Source organism: Leucoraja erinacea, chromosome 37 (assembly GCF_028641065.1).
Source record: "Leucoraja erinacea ecotype New England chromosome 37, Leri_hhj_1, whole genome shotgun sequence".
NCBI classification, from domain to species: domain Eukaryota; kingdom Metazoa; phylum Chordata; class Chondrichthyes; order Rajiformes; family Rajidae; genus Leucoraja; species Leucoraja erinaceus.
In genome coordinates, this window is record NC_073413.1 from 10,383,958 (window position 1) to 10,400,940 (window position 16,983).

The window sequence follows — 16,983 nt, forward strand, 5'->3', positions numbered from 1 at the left end:
CCGCGTGGGTTTTCTCCGGGTGTGCTGGCTTCCCCCCACACTCCGAAGACGTACGTGCGGGTTTATAGGTCAATTGACTCCTGCTAAACTGTCTGTGGATAGTGTGGGTGATCGGTGGGCAGCCTGCTTCTGCGCTGGATCTCTAAATGTTTAAACTAAAAACCTCCAAGCCATCCCGACCCAGAACATCGCCTGCCCATTGCCTCCACAGACGCTGCCTGACCCGCTGAGTTCCTCCAGCGCTCTGTGTTTCTATCAGTTGCTGCTGTGAGGCAGTTTCTCTACCAACATTACTCACTCAATTGATGCTGATTACTGCAAAGTTGCTTAAAAACGCTAATAGTGTGAGTTTAGTTTATTGTCACGTGTTTCGAGGTACATTGAAAATCTTTTATACACAATAGGTGCAGGAGTAGGCCATTTGGCCCTTCGAGCCAGCACCGCCATTCAATGTGATCATGGCTGATCATCCACAATCAGTACCCCGTTCCTGCCTTCTCCCCATATCCCCTGAATCCGCTATCTTTAAGGTAGACAAAAGTGCTGGAGAAACTCAGCGGGTGCAGCAGCATCTGTGGAGCGAAGGAAATAGGCAAACATTTTTAAGAGCCATATCTAGCTACCTCTTGAAAGCATCCAGAGAACCGGCCTCCACCGCCCTCTGAGGCAGAGAATTCCACAGACTCACCACTCTCTGTGAGAAAAGGTGTTTCCTCGTCTCCGTTCTAAATGGCTTACCCCTTATTCTTAAACTGTGTGTGTGTGTGGCCCCTGGTTCTGGACTCCCCCAACATCGGGAACATGTTTCCTGCCTCTAGCGTGTCCAAGCCCTTAACAATCTTATATGTTTCAATGTTTTGTTGCGTGCTAACCAGTCAGCGGAAGGACAATACATGTTCACAATCGAGCCGTCCACAGTGTACAGATACATGATGAAGGGAATAACATTTAGTGCAAGGTAAAGCCAGCAAAGACCAAGAGGGGTGTGGAAAAGAAATGCAGGTGCTGGTTTAAACCGAAGATAGACACAAAATGCTGGAGTAACTCAGTTTCGGGTCGAAACGTCACCCATTCCTTCGCTCCATAGATGCTGCCCGTCCTGCTGAGTTACTCCAGCATTTTTGTCCACCTGGAATAAAGTTTCCGTCGGTGGGAATTGATTGTCTGAAGCGGTTGCCTGTTTCTGTGTGTTCTTTGTACAACTGTCTCTCTTTGTGCTTCACAGTTAGTAATGGTGGCTGGACGCACGCTGGGACTCGTCTTGTTCTTCATCACCCTGAGACTGGGGAGCGCGGCCCCGCCTGGCGAGCCCCGCCAGGAGGGCCAATGCGTGCGCTGTTGTGACCCCGCCCGCTACCCGGAGTCTCGCCGTGGGAGTCCCAGCCCACTCTACCCCACGCCACACGTCTACCCCCACATCAACATCACCATCCTCAAAGGTAACGGGCGCGGCGACTCTACGTAGCGACTCGCTACAATACGATACAATACGATAGAACTAGGACCAGGAGTAGGCCATTCGGCCCTTCCAGCCAGCACCGCCATTCAAAGTGATCATGGCTGATCATCCCCAATCAGTGCCCCGTTCCTGCCTTCTCCCCATATCCCCTGACTCGGCTATCTTTAAGGTAGACAAAAGTGCTGGAGAAACTCAGCGGGTGCAGCAGCATCTGTGGAGCGAAGGAAATAGGCGACGTTTTGGGCCGAAACCCTTCTTCAGAGCTTTAAGAGCTATCTTTGAGAGCCCTATCTAGCTCTCTCTTGAAAATATCCAGAGAACTGCCCTCTGAGGCAGAGAATTCCACAAACACACAACTGCCTGGAATAAACTGGAGCGAAGGAAATAGGCAACGTTTCGGGCCGAAACCCTTCTTCAGTCTGAAGAAGTTCCTTCGCTCCATAGATGCTGCTGCACCCGCTGAGTTTGTCCAGCACTTTTGTCTACCTTCGATTTTCCAGCATCTGCAGTTCCCTCTTAACACCTATTCCATGTTCTTCAGAGATGCTGCCTGACCCGCTGAGTTACTCCAGCACTCTGTGAAACGTCACCTATCCATGTTCTCCACAGATGCTGCCTGACCCGCTGAGTTACTCCAGCACTCTGTGAAACGTCACCTATCCATGTTCACCACAGATGCTGCCAGACCCGCTGAGTTACTCCAGCACTCTGTGAAACGTCACCTACCCATGTTCTCCACAGATGCTGCCTGACCCACTGAGTTACTCCAGCACTCTGTGAAACGTCACCTATCCATGTTCACCACAGATGCTGCCTGACCCGCTGAGTTACTCCAGCATTTTGTGTCCATCATCATAATGAACCAGCATCGTATCGGGCCGAAACTCTTCTGGAAATAGGCAACGTTTCGGGCCGAAACTCTTCCGGGTTTCGGCCCGAAACCCTTCCGGGTTTCGGCCCGAAACGTTACCTATTTCCTTCACTCCATAGATGCTGCTGCACCCGCTGAGTTACTCCAGCACTCTGTGAAACGTCACCTATCCATGTTTTCCACAGATGCTGCCTGACCCGCTGAGTTACTCCAGCACTCTGTGAAACGTCACCTATCCATGTTCTCCACAGATGCTGCCTGACCCGCTGAGTTACTCCAGCACTCTGCTGGCTATCTTCAGTATTATATGATCTGTTTGGATAGCGTCCAAAATGAAGCGTTTCACTGCAGCTCGGTCCACGTGACAATTGCGGACCTAAAGCTTCACTGAATCCTGGAACTGATCACGATTCTGCGGATGGAACTCTACTTAGCTTCTTACATAACTGTAACGTCACCTTTAACCCTCCACATTCTAGTCTCCTTCCAACAAAGGCCAACTTTCCATGAGAGGTAGGCATCTGTTCAACGTCTCATCTAAAAGACAGTAGATGTTTTCTTGGTTACACAAAAAAGCTGGAGAAACTCAGCGGGTGCAGCAGCATCTATGGAGCGAAGGAAATAGGCAACGTTTCGGCCCGAAACGTTGCCTATTTCCTTCGCTCCATAGATGCTGCTGCACCCGCTGAGTTTCTCCAGCTTTTTTGTGTAACCTTCGATTCTCCAGCATCTGCAGTTCCCTCTTAAACACGTAGATGTTTTCTTACTGGGCTCCAGATAGAAAATATTACATTTCCATCTGTACCCAGTAGAAGAAGTGTTTCGACCTGAAACGTTGCCTGTTTCCTTCGCTCCATAGATGCTGCCTCACCCGCTGAGTTTCTCCAGCACTTTTGTCCACCTTAAATTTCTAGTACCTGGTAGTGCTTCAAATGCTGGCTGTAAGTGTATGACTGTCCACGTCACTATCATCTCCGACACGGTGGCGCAGCGGGTAAGCTGCTGCCTCACAGCGCCAGAGACCCAGGTTCGATCCTGACCACGAACTCTGTCTGTACATACTTTGTACGTTCTCCCCGTGACCTGCGTGGGTTTTCTCCGGGTGCTCTGGTTTTCCTCCCACACTCGAAAGACGCGCAGGGTTTGTAGGTTAATTGGCTTGGTGTAATTGTAAATTGTCCCCAGTGTGTGTAGGGTAGGGTCAGTGTGCGGGGATCGCTGGTCGGCACGGACTAACTTGACCTATGGGTCAGTTTCTACACTGTACCTCTGTATTTCGTTGTCTCTAATGCATTTCGTTGTCTCTGTACTGTACACTGACAATGACAATTAATCTGAATCTGAATCTGAATCTGAAGTCGAATGTAAACAGTAATCTGACGGTTTTGCCCACAGATTAGGCAGTGGAAGTCATTCCCAGTAAACTCCTGGCAAACCTTTCGCTTCTAAGACCAGACTTTTGGGGGGGGGTCTCTAAACTAAACTAAACTAAACCCTTACACTTGGCCCGCCGAGACTGCCTGGATCTCCCAGCTGCTACCCACTTTTCAGTTAATAAGTTTTAGGAGCAGAATGAGGCCATTCGGCCCATCAAGTCTATTCCGCCATTCAATCATGGCTGATCTATCTAACCCCATTCTCCTGCCTTCTCCCCATAACCCCTGACACCCGTACTAATCAAGAATTGTCAATCTCCGCCTTAAAAATATCCAATGACTTGGCCTCCACAGCCTCTTGTGGCAAAGAATTCCACAGATTCACCACCCTCTGACTGAAGAAATTCCTCCTCATCTCTTTCCTGAAGGAACGTCCTTCTATTCTGAGGCTGTGCCCTCTGGTCCTAGACTCTCCCACCAGTGGAAACATCTTCTCCACATCCACTCTATCCAGGCCCTTCACTATTTGAATGGGCACTCGTTATATCAAAGCCCTTCCCTCTTCCCACACACCCATCGCTCACATTTTGTTGGGTACATGGATAGGACAGGTTTGGAGGGATGTGGGCCAAATGCAGGCAGGTGGGACTAGTGTAGCTGGGGCATGTTGGCCGGTGTGGGCAAGTTGGGCTGAAGGGCCTGTTTACACTCCGTATCACTCTATGCCTCAGAGGGCGGTGGAGGCCGGTTCTCTGGATGCTTTCAACAGAGAGCTAGATAGGGCTCTTAAAAATTGCGTCAGGGGATATGGGGAGAAGGCAGGAATGGGGTACTGATTGGAGATGATCAGCCATGATCATATTGGATGGCGGTGCTGGCTCGAAGGGCTGAATGGCCTACTCCTGCACCTATTGTCTATTGTCTATAGTCTATATGGGGGGGAAGGCAGGAACGGGGTACTGATTGTGGATGATCAGCCATGATCATATTGAATGGCGGTGCTGGCTCGAAGGGCTGAATGGCCTACTCCTGCACCTATTATCTATGATCACATTGAATTACTGCGCTGGGTCGAAGGGCCGAATGGCCTCCTCCCGCACTCCTGCACCTATTATCTACGATCACATTGAATTACTGCGCTGGCTCGAAGGGCCGAATGGCCTCCTCCCGCACCTGTTGTCTATTGTCTATAGTCTATATGGGGGGGAAGGCAGGAACGGGGTACTGATTGTGGATGATCAGCCATGATCACATTGAATTACTGCGCTGGCTCGAAGGGCCGAATGGCCTCCTCCTGCACCTATTGTCTATTGAATCTGTGACTATGTTCTTCCAGGTGACAAAGGAGAGAGGGGGGAGCGAGGATCGAATGGGAAGGTGGGTAAGGAAGGGTACATGGGTCTACGTGGCCCATCGGGAGCTAAAGGTGACCGGGGTCACACGGGGTTGCCAGGAGGCCCCAACAAGCAACACTACTCAGCCTTCTCGGTAGGCCGCAAGAAAGGCCTACACAGCAGCGACTACTACCAGACCTTGGTCTTCGACACCACCTTTGTCAACCTGCACGGCCACTTTAACATGTTCAAGGGCAAGTTCTACTGCTATGTGCCGGGCGTCTACTACTTCAACCTCAACATCCACACCTGGAACTTCAAGGAGACCTACCTCCACATCATGAAGAACGACCAGGACATGGCCATCTGCTACGCCCAGCCCAGTGACCGCAGCATCATGCAGAGCCAGAGCATCATGTTGGAGTTGCAACACAACGATGAGGTGTGGGTCCGTCTGTACAAGCGTGAGAGGGAGAACGCTGTCTACAGTGATGATGTGGACACATACGTCACCTTCAATGGTTACTTGATCAAGGCCAGCCTGGACTGAGAACCCTCCCCCCCCCATATACACACACACACACACACACATATATACACACACACACACATATATCTACACACACACACATAGATACATCTACACACACACACACACACACTCTACACACACACACACACACACACACACACACACACACACACACTCCCCTCCACACACACACACATGCACACCCCTCTCCCCCACCACACCACACACACCCTCTATATACACACACACACACACACACACACACACACACCCCCTATACACACACACACACACACACACACACACACACACACACACACACACACACACACACACACACACCTCTCACACACACACGCACACACACACACACACACACACACCACACACACACACACACCCCCACACACACACACACACACACACACACACACACACACACACACACACACACACCCTCTATACACACCACACACACCCCCCTCCACACACACCACACACACACACACACACACACACACACACACACACACACACACACACACACCCCACACCCTCCACACACACACACATACACACACACACACACACACCCTCTACACACACACACCCCACACCACAACACACCACACACATATGCACACCCCCTCTCACTACCCCACACACCACACACACCCCCACACACATACACACCCACACCATCCATCCCTCCCCCATGCACTCCCTCACACACACACACACACCCCCCTCCCTCCACAAATACACACCACCCACACACCCTCCCCCCACTACCTCACCCCCTCCCCCACACCCCCCCCCCCCACCCACCCCCCCCCCCCCCCCCCCCCGTCTCCCCAGGAAGTATCGTAACTTTGGAGAAGGACCACGTGGACCTCATCTTATGTTTTTTTTTTTTAATTCAACTCACCTGGAAACGCCCACGTTATGTTTTCCCGTCCGTTCCCTCACAAGAAGCCACTTTGGTGACGAAATATGTACCTGCCTCATTTGTCTCAGCAAATATTAAACATAAAGTGCAAAAAGGCCCTTCATTCTCATCTGTATAAAGGATGAGGTACAAAAAGCTTCGGGTTTAGTTTAGTTTAGTTTCAGAGGTACAGCGCGGAAACAGGCCCTTCGGCCCACCGTGTCCATGCCGACCAGCGATCCCTGCACACTAGCACTAGCCTATAACTATTCTCACCCCCACTTCTATCCCCCCCACCCACCCTACTCTCAGCCTGAAGATAGCGTCAGATTTATTCCATAGATGCTGCCTGGCCTGCTGAGTTATCCTGAAGAAGTATTTGAAGAAGTATCTGAAGAATCCTTTAGGACCGAGATGAGAAAAACATTTTTCACACAGAGAGTGGTGAATCTCTGGAATTCTCTGCCACAGAAGGTAGTTGAGGCCACACAGTTCATTGGCTATATTTAAGAGGGAGTTAGATGTGGCCCTTGTGGCTAAGGGGATCAGAGGGTATGGAGAGAAGGCAGATACAGGATACTGTATTGGATGATCAGCCATGATCATATTGAATGGCGGTGCAGGCTCGAAGGGCCGAATGGCCTCTACTCCTGCACCTATGTTGCTATGTTTCTAAGAAGGGTCTTGATCCGAAACGTCACCTATTCAAGTCAAGTCAAGTCAAGTTTATTTGTCACATACACATACGAGATGTGCAGTGAAATGAAAGTGGCAATGCTCACGGACTTTTGTGCAAAAGACAAACAACAAAACAACCAAACAAATTCTAAACACAATCATAACACACATATTCATATTCCTTTGCTCCATAGATGCTGCCTGACCCGCTGAGTTACTCCAGCACCTTGGGCCTATCACCAGAACAGGATAATTCACACCATTGCATTTCACCGTGACATTTTTAGCTGCCGTTAGTTGGGAGAGTTTCAGGTGTCTTTAGATCTGATTTAGTTTAGTTTAGTGACACAGCAAGGGGAAACAGGCCCTTTGGCCCACCTAGTCCATGCCAACCAGCGATCGACGCACGCTAACCTTGGACAATGGGGCCAGCACGGCCAGGTTGGGCCGAAGGGCCTGTGTTCGTATTGTTCGACACAATTGACCAAAGTATTGGGGCATTTGGTGGGAGGCTGAGACCTCTGGTGGCTGCAAGGAGAATTGCCCTCTCCCATCCTCTGTTCCTAATGCCCCTGTCCCACTTAGGAAACCTGAACGGAAACCTCTGGAGACTTTGCGCCCCACCCAAGGTTTCCGTGCGGTTCCCGGAGGTTTTTGTCAGTCTCCCTACCTGCTTCCACTACCTGCAACCTCCGGCAACCACCTGCAACCTCCGGGAACCGCACGGAAACCTTGGGTGGGGCACAAAGTCTCCAGAGGTTTCCGTTCAGGTTTCCTAAGTGGGACACGGGGCATTATTCACTTTCTCCTTTCATTCACAAGGTCATGGGTGATGGGAGCAGAATTAGGCCATTCGGCCCATCGAGTCTACTCCGCCATTCTGTCATGGTCGATCCACCTCTCCCTCCTAACCCCATTCTCCTGCCTTCTCCCCATAACCCCTGACACCCGTACTAATCAAGTATCTATCTATCTCTATCACTATCTATCTCTGATAATCACTATCTATCTCTGCCTTAAATATATCCACTGACTTGTGGCCTCCACAGCTGTTTGTGGCAATGGATTCCGGGTTGTATCTCTAAACTAAACTAGACTAAACGCAGACAGACAGACAGACAGACAGACAGACAGACAGACAGACAGACACACACACACACACACACACACACACACACACACACACACACACACACAACACACACACACACACACACACAGACACACACACAGACACACACAGACACACACACACAGACACAGACACAGACACAGACACAGACACAGACACACACACACACACACACCAGGGCCAATTTACAATTTTACCGAAGCCAATTAGAACGTGCAAACTCCGTACAGACAGCACCCGTGGTCGGGATCGAACCCGGGTCCCTGGAGCTGTGAAGCAGCAACTCTACCGCTGCTCCACCGTGCTGCATTTTCTCTGTCTCTCTCGGGAGGCTGAGAGGCAAATAAACAGAACTGGCAGCAAGGGATGAGTCACTAAGTGCAGCGGGCTCTCAGGTTAATGAAAGCAATTTAATTGAGATTACTGTGGGCACATCATTGGTGGAGCTGCACCTCTGAGCATTGCGACAAATATCTGTGCTTCCATCCAAATGCCATGAATTATATTAAGCTAATTGGAATTTATCAGAAAGACACACACTTCAGGTGTTAGAAATAACAATGGCTTGGATAGAGTGGATGTGGAGAGGATGTTTCCACTAGTGGGAGAGTCTAGGACCAAAGGGCACAGCCTGAGAATTAAATGACGTACCTTTATAAAGGAAAGTAGACAAAAATGCTGGAGAAACTCAGCGGGGACAGGCAGCATCTCTGAAGAGAAGGAATGGGTGACGTTTCGAGCCGAGACCCTTCTTCAGTCTCAACAGCCAGAGGATACAGGCTTCAGGTGAAGGGGAATAGATTTAATAAGTGCCTGAAGGGTAACTTTTTTTACACAAAGGGTGATGGGGCCACAAGTTCAAAGGCTACAAACATTTGATGAATTAAACACATTTTAAAAGACTAGAGTGTTTTATTGTCACATGTCCCAGATAGAACAATAGAATTCTTACTTGCAGCAGCACAACAGAATGTGTAAACATTATAATAAACAAGAAAAAATAGGTTCAGTGTGTATATTTATATATATGCATAAAATGCTGGAGTAACTCAGCGGGACAGGCAGCATCTCTGGAGAGAAGGAATGGGTGACGTTTCGGGTCGAGACCCTTCTTCAGACTGAGAGTCGGAGGGGTGGGAAAATAGACATATGGACAAATGGTGATGTCGAGAAATGAATGGAAGATTTTTGTTGTGTGTTATCCAGTCAGTGTCTCCAAAGATTGTGATTACATGATTACAAGCAAGACTCTCAGTCTGAGGAAGGGTCCCGACCCGAAACGTCACCCATTCATGCCTTCTCTCCAGAGATGCTGCCTGTCCCGCTGAGTTACTCCAGCATCTTGCATGTCTCGCCAATGTACCAAAGGTTTATCAAAGAAAAACACAAAGAGCTGGAGTAACTCAGCGAGTCAGAGGCAGCATCTCTGGAGAACATGGTGGGTAGGATCCTTTCTTCAGTCTGAAACGTCACCTACCCATGTCCTCCACAGATGCTGACTGACCCGCTGAGTTACTCCAGCACCTTAGAAACATAGAACCATAGCATCTGAAGTTACTTGCTTCAACGGTAAAGGCAGTACAGGCCAGGGGACTGAGCAAGCACAACAGGTATCTATCAGTCCAGGTACATCGACCTGGACAAAGATGGAATATATACATTGGGTGGTGCAGCGGTAGAGTTGCCGCCTCACAGCGCCAGGGATCCGGGTTCCATCCTGACCACGGGTGCTGTCTGTACGGAGTTTGCACGTTCTCCCCGTGACCTGCGTTGGTTTTCACCGGGATCTTCGGTTTCCTCCCACGCTCCAAAGACGTGCAGGTTCGTAGGTTAATTGGTTTTGGTAAAATTGTAAATTGTCACCAGTGTGTGTTACAGACAGTGTTATTGTGTCGGAGCGGACCCGGTGGGCCGAAGGGCCTGTTTCCATGCTGTATCTCTAAACTAAACTCCTACCGCTCAGCGTCAAGACAGCAACTACCCCTGGACCTCGTTGTCCAGAACCTTTCCTCTTGGTGGTCTCTGGTCTACGGCCGACCCTATATCCCCCTCCATCTCCAGCCTGGCAGAAGATCAGTCCATTGGGCATGGAACATCTCCTACTCTGGGTAGTCCACTCCCACAGTGGAAATAACTCAATGGTTGACCATTGTCACGTGTGCACAGTGAAACGCTTCTGCACGACCCACGAACGCACAGGCACCATATTGTGGAACCTTGTGCAAAGAGAAAGAAAAGGTCCAATGTCCAAGGTTCAAGATCCAAGGCCCAAGATCCAAGTCCAATGTCCAAATCCAAGGTCTAAGATCCATCCAAGTCCAATGTCCAAAGTCCAGCTCCAAGGTCCAAGATCCAAGTCCAAGGTCCTAGATCCAAGTCCAATGTCCAAGGTCCAAGATCCAAATCCAAGTCCAAGGTCCAAGTCCAAGGTCCTAGATCCAAGTCCAATGTCCATTGTCCAAGTCCAATGTCCTAGATCCAAGTCCAAGGTCCAAGTCCAATGTCCAAGTCCAATGTCCAAGATCCAAGTCCAAGGTCCTAGGTCCAAGTCCAAGGTCCAAGATCCAAGTCCAAGGTCCTAGATCCAAGTCCATTGTCCAAGGTCCAAGATCCAAGTCCAATGTCCAGGTCCAATGTCCTAGATCCAAGTCCATTGTCCAAGGTCCAAGTCCAATGTCCAAGAATCCAAGTCCAAGGTCCTAGATCCAAGTCCAATGTCCAAAGTCCAAGTCCAAGGTCCTAGATCCAAGTCCAATGTCCAAGGTCCAAGTCCAAGGTCCTAGTGTCCAAGTCCAAGGTCCTAGATCCAAGTCCAATGTCCAAGGTCCAAGATCCAAGTCCAAGGTCCAAGGTCCAAGTCCAAGGTCCAAGTCCAAGGTCCAAGTCCAATCCAAGTCCAAGTCCAAGGTCCTAGATCCAAGTCCAATGTCCAAGGTCCAAGTCCAATGTCCAAGGTCCAAGTCCAATGTCCAAGGTCCTAGTCCAAGTCCAAGGTCCTAGATCCAAGTCCAATGTCCAAGGTCCAAGTCCAATGTCCAAGTCCAATGTCCAAGGTCCTAGATCCAAGTCCAATGTCCAAGGTCCAAGTCCAATGTCCAAGGTCCAAGTCCCAGGTCCTAGATCCAAGTCCATTGTCCCAGGTCCAAGTCCAAGGTCCAAGTCCAAGGTCCTAGATAGATTGTCCAACAATGTCCAATGTCCAAGGTCCAATGTCCAAGTCCAAGGTCCTAGATCCAAGTCCATTGTCCAAGGTCCAAGTCCAATGTCCTAGATCCAAGTCCAATGTCCAAGGTCCTAGATCCAAGTCCAATGTCCAATGTCCTAGATCCAAGTCCAATGTCCAAGGTCCAAGTCCAAGGTCCTAGATCCAAGTCCAATGTCCAAGGTCCTAGATCCAAGTCCAATGTCCAATGTCCAAGATCCAAGTCCAATGTCCAAGTCCAAGATCCAAGTCCAAAGTCCAAGGTCCAAGGTCCTAGATCCAAGTCCAAGGTCCAAGGTCCTAGATCCAAGTCCAATGTCCAAATCCAAGGTCTAAGATCCAAGATCCAATGTCCAAGATCCAGGTCCATCTGCTGGAAGCCCAGGTAAGCCCCAGGCTGCTTGCGACCCAACGTCCCTCTCCTCCCCCGACCACCTCAGTGTCCCAGGGAGGGGGAGTGGCGCCTCCTAGAGCTGCCCTTGTGTTGAACACATCTAAGATGGATGTAAAGCCCTGCAGTAACTCAGCGGGTCAGGAAGCATCTCCGGAGAAAACAGGGGCGACGTCTGGTGCCGGGAGGCCCTTCTTCAGACGTATTAGATCTAGACGTGTTCAACCGCTGGGGGTGGGGTGGGTGGGGGGTGGGGTGCGGTCCCAATGGGCTACAAGTCGCTGATTTCCAACGCACGTTTTTTGGCGTCGTTGGGGAGGACCTCCCCGGGCGTCCTCTGCTCCGAGGCCCCGGCCAGCAAGCTGCCCTGGGGGAGGGTGTTTACCGGGCACATCTCCACGTAGCTGCTGCCCGTGGCCTTGCTGCCCGCTGCCTTGTCGTCCACCCGCCGGGTGGCCCGGCACAGCGCCCTGCGGAAACCCTGTTTGAAGTTGTCGGAGAGGAAACTGTAGATGAAGGGATTGGCGCAGCTGTTGGCGTAGGAGAGCAAGACCACGAAGAAGTAGAGGCCCACCAGGGAGGGCTCGGGGGGCATGGCCGACACCAGGTTGACCATGTTCATGACGTAGAAGGGGAGCCAGCAGAAGACGAAGACTGCCACCACGATGACCACCATCCAGGTCACCCTGCGCTCCGACCTCTTGCGCTTGGTGGACGTGGCTCGGACCTTCCTGCCCGAGGACTTCACCTTGACCACGATGAGGAGGTAGCAGAGGCAGATGACCAGCAGGGGTCCGAAGAAGCCCAGGGTGGCGGTGTAGATGATGAAGGCGGTGGACCAGACCATGATCGGCTCGGGCCAGTTGATGTTGCAGGTGTGCATGCCGGCCTTGACATTGGAGAAGATGATGACGGGGAGGACCACCACGAAGGAGACGGCCCACACCATGGCGTTGACCGCCTTGGCCACCTGAGGCCTGCGCCACCGGATGGACTTGACCGGGTGGACCACGGCTAGGTAGCGGTCAATGCTCATCACAGTCAGGCAGAAGATGCTGGTGAACTGGTTGATGCCGTCCACGGTCATCACCAGCCGGCACATGAGCGAGCCAAAGGGCCAGTAGGACAAGGCGTTCTGGACGGCGAGGAAGGGGAGGCCAAGCATGAAGAGCTCGTCAGCGATGGCCAGGTTGAGGATGTAGATGTTGGTGACCGATTCCATCTTGGCCTGGTGCAGGACCACGTGAATGACCAGGGTGTTGCCGCCCAGACCCACGGCACACACCGTCAGGTAGATGACGGGGATGACTATGGCGCTGCCCCCGGCCATGCCCGTGGCCCCCGGCTCCAGCGTGCCGTTCCCCGACACGTTCCCCATCAAAAACGCCGGGGCAGTTGACAGATGCGGCGAAGATTTCTCCATCTCCGGACGGAGAGGATTCCTGTAAGAGGAAAAGAAGGTTAGACAATAGGTCCATTCGGCCCTTCGAGCCAGCACTGCCATTCAATGTGATCATGGCTGATCCACCCCAATCAGTATCCCGTTCCTGCCTTCTCCCCATATCCCCTGACTCCGCTATCTTTAAGGTAGACAATAGTGCTGGAGAAACTCTGAGAGTGCAGCAGCATCTATGGTTCCTTCGATTTGCCACTTTCATTTCACTGCACATCTCGTATGTGTATGTGACAAATAAACTTGACTTGACTTGATTTTCCAGCATCTGCAGTTCCTTCTTAAACCTAACACCTATTCCATTTTCCTCCAGAGATGCTGCCTGACCCGCTGAGTTACTCCAGCACTTTGCTGCCTATCTTCAGTATTATATAATCTGTTTGGATAGCGTCCAAAATGAAGCGTTTCACTGTAGCTCGGTCCACGTGACAATAGACTATTTTTAAGAGCCCTATCTAGCTCTCTCTTGAAAGCATCCAGAGAACCTGCCTCCACCGCCCTCTGAGGCAAAGAATTCAACAGACTCACCACTCTCTGTGAGAAAAAGTGTTTCCTCGTCTACGTAAAGTGGTTCCTCATCTCAACAGGGGTCTGGTTTAGTTTTAGAGATACAGCGCGGAAACAGGCCCTTCGGCCCACCTACACTAATGCTACCCTACACTAACACTACCCTACACACACTAGGGAAGTGAATGTGAAGTGTCTACTGATGATCGCTGGTCGGCGTGGACTCAAGTTCCTTTAAACTAGTAAGCGTTTGGAGATTTTGCAAATAATACTTTCCTGTTTACACAAATAACTCAGCCTCAGAAATGCCATACGTCTGTTGCTATGGAGCTTTGCTAAGATTCTACGGATCAAAGAGCATTTAGCCAAGATCAACAGGAGGTTTTGGTTCTAGGAGCAGCCCGGAAAGTGCCACGTTAAAGTGGTGGCTGATCCACGCTTTCAGTACAAGTTTGTAGGTTAATTGGCTTTGGCAGGGTGTAGGATAGTACTAGAGTTTGCTGGACTTGGTGGGCTGAAGGGCCTGTTTCTGCGCTGTATCTCTAAACTAAACTATGCTCTCTTGTGTCGGACATTTGCACACTGGGACCGTCTGTCCAATCTATATCTCAAACAATTTATTAAACTTTTTTCCAAAATTGCTGCCTTCAACACTTTAGTAGATTATTGTATCCACTAGATTATTTAGTGGATACAAAATACTGTGATGGCAAATGCTGGTTTCTTTGTGTCTCTGCTTTATAAAATTATTAATTTAATCTTTGTATCAGGAAGGCAGGAACTACTGATCAAGGATCATAGTATCTTTGGTTGATCAGCCATGATCATTGCTGGCTCTAAGGGCCGAATGGCATCAGGGACACATGACAATAAACTCTCTTGAATCTTATACAATGGTATATGGACACACTGATCTGTTCTGTATTCATGCCTTCTATATTCTGTTGTGCTGAAGCAAAGCAAGAAATTCATTGTCCTAGGTACACAAAAATGCTGGAGAAACTCAGCGGGTGCAGCAGCATCTATGGAGTGAAGGAAATAGGCAACATTTCGGGCCGAAAACCCTTCTTCAGACAAAACTAAACTAAAGTATGCCCTCTTGTGTCGGACATTTGCACACTGGGACCGTCTGTCCAATTTATACCTCAAACTATTTTCCAAAAATGAACATTAATAGACAATAGACAATAGGTGCAGGAGTAGGCCATTCGACCCTTCGAGCCAGCACCGCCATTCAATGTGATCATGGCTGATCATCCCCAATCAGTACCCCGTTCCTGCCTTTCGGCATCGGTCCGAAGAAGGGTTTTGGAGCAAAACGTTGCCTATTTCCTTTGCTCCATAGATGCTGCTGCACCCGCTGAGTTTCTCCAGCATTTTTGTGTACCTTCGATCTGGAGTTCCTCCTTAAACAAAATCCATAGTCGTCTCAGGGACACATATAACATATAACCATATAACAATTACAGCACGGAAACAGGCCATCTCGGCCCTACAAGTCCATGCCGAACAACTTTTTTTCCCTTAGTCCCACCTGCCTGCACTCATACCATATATACCCTCCATTCCCTTCTCATCCATATGCCTATTCAATTTATTTTTAAATGATACCAACGAACCTGCCCCTTAGCCACAAGGGCCACATCTAACTCCCTCTTAAATATAGCCAATGAACTGGCCTGAACTCTCTGTGTCTCTGTGGCAGAGAGTTCCAGAGATTCACCACTCTCTGTGTGAAAAAAGTTCTTCTCATCTCGGTTTTAAAGGATTTCCCCCTTATCCTTAAGCTGTGACCCCTTATCAAGTCCTCCCTTAACCTCTGAAGTCTGAAGAAGGGTTTCGGCCCGAAACGTTGCCTATTTCCTTCGCTCCATAGATGCTGCTGCACCCGCTGAGTTTCTCCAGCTTTTTTGTGTAATACCCCCTTAACCTTCTGCGCTCCAGAGAATAAAGACCTAACTTATTCAACCTTTTTCTGTAAGCTTAGTCAAGGCCCCCCTTGAAACCCAGGCAACATTCTAGTCCTTCAAGCAATGGACTGACTGCAGATGCTGGAAGATCAAAGGTACACGCCCATTTTAAATTGCTACCTAACTCGACCCGGGTCGCACTGGAGCTATGGAGCGAAGGACAATAGGCGACGTTTCGGGTCGAAACCCTTCTTTCAGACTAAAATTTGGGGGGTGGGGGGGAGAAGGAAGACTCAAAGCAGGGAGTTGAGGAGGACCCGACCGAGGGCGGGCGGATGGGGGGGGTAGGAGGAGACAGCTAGATGGGTTATAAAACATATAACACATAGAAATTAGGTTTATTCTAAGGGCCAATAATGAACTTTATTTCGGCCCTTCGAGCCTGCACCGCCATTCAATATGATCATGGCTGATCACTCCAACTCAGCTGCCCCGTACCCGCCTTCTCTCCCCGCTACCCCCTGACTCCCCTTAGCCACAAGGCCCCGCACTCTCTCTGGTGAACTCTCTCTGTAACTGTGTGTGAAAAGATTTCTTCTCGCTCTCGGGCCCCGCACTCTTTTAAAGGATGCCCCGGGCCCCCTTATCCTTAAGCTGCCCCGTGACCCCCTCTATCAAGGGCCCCCCTCTCACACCTTCGCTGCGGGCCTCCAGAGAATAAAGATGCCCCGGGCCCCGTTACACAAAAAAAGCGGGAGCACTCTCTCTCCCCGCTGCGGGCCCCGCAGCAGCATCTATGGAGCAAGAAGGAAATAGGCAACGTTTGGGGCCGAAACCCTTCTTCAGACGGCTGCTGCACCCGCTGAGTTTCTCCAGCTTTTTTGTGTAACCTTCGATTCTGCAGCATCTGCAGTTCCCTCTTAAATAAAGATCTAATATTCGACCTAAAATAAATACATGACAATAAAATCTCTTCAATCAAGTTGTATAATCTCAACTGTAGTTAAACTAGTATCGCCTCCTTCTCCATGTATGCGATCGCCTGTAGCATCAGAACGGTCCTGAAGGGTTGTTAAGCCTCCAGGGTGGGAGCCAGTTTAATCACCAACTCATTGAAACCATTCATCATATTCTGCTGCAAACGAATGCAACAGGTAAGGATATACCTCACTGACGATGCCGAACCAACGCTGCCGGCCGATACCAACCA

The 16,983-nt window shown here is 50.1% G+C and overlaps 2 protein-coding genes and 1 non-coding gene across 3 annotated transcripts in view; 1 reads left to right on the plus strand and 2 right to left on the minus strand.

Annotated features, from left to right (window-relative positions):
* Nucleotides 1–5,625, plus strand: part of LOC129713947 (complement C1q tumor necrosis factor-related protein 1-like) — a 6,054-nt gene extending 429 nt beyond the window's left edge. The window contains exons 2-3 of the mRNA XM_055663363.1: nucleotides 1,226–1,439; nucleotides 5,043–5,625. Coding sequence (XP_055519338.1) covers nucleotides 1,226–1,439; nucleotides 5,043–5,590 — 762 coding nt within the window. The 3' untranslated portion in view covers nucleotides 5,591–5,625. The remainder of the gene's footprint in view (nucleotides 1–1,225; nucleotides 1,440–5,042) is intronic.
* Nucleotides 5,626–11,762: 6,137 nt separating this feature from the next.
* Nucleotides 11,763–13,342, minus strand: LOC129713946 (somatostatin receptor type 5-like). The gene has a single exon (XM_055663361.1). The coding sequence runs from the start codon at nucleotides 13,324–13,326 to the stop codon at nucleotides 12,175–12,177; it is 1,152 nt and encodes a 383-aa protein (XP_055519336.1). The 5' UTR covers nucleotides 13,327–13,342; the 3' UTR covers nucleotides 11,763–12,174.
* Nucleotides 13,343–16,822: 3,480 nt separating this feature from the next.
* Nucleotides 16,823–16,950, minus strand: LOC129714015 (U8 small nucleolar RNA). The gene has a single exon (XR_008726309.1). It is a non-coding gene; the product is annotated as a U8 small nucleolar RNA (small nucleolar RNA).
* Nucleotides 16,951–16,983: the final 33 nt, after the last annotated feature.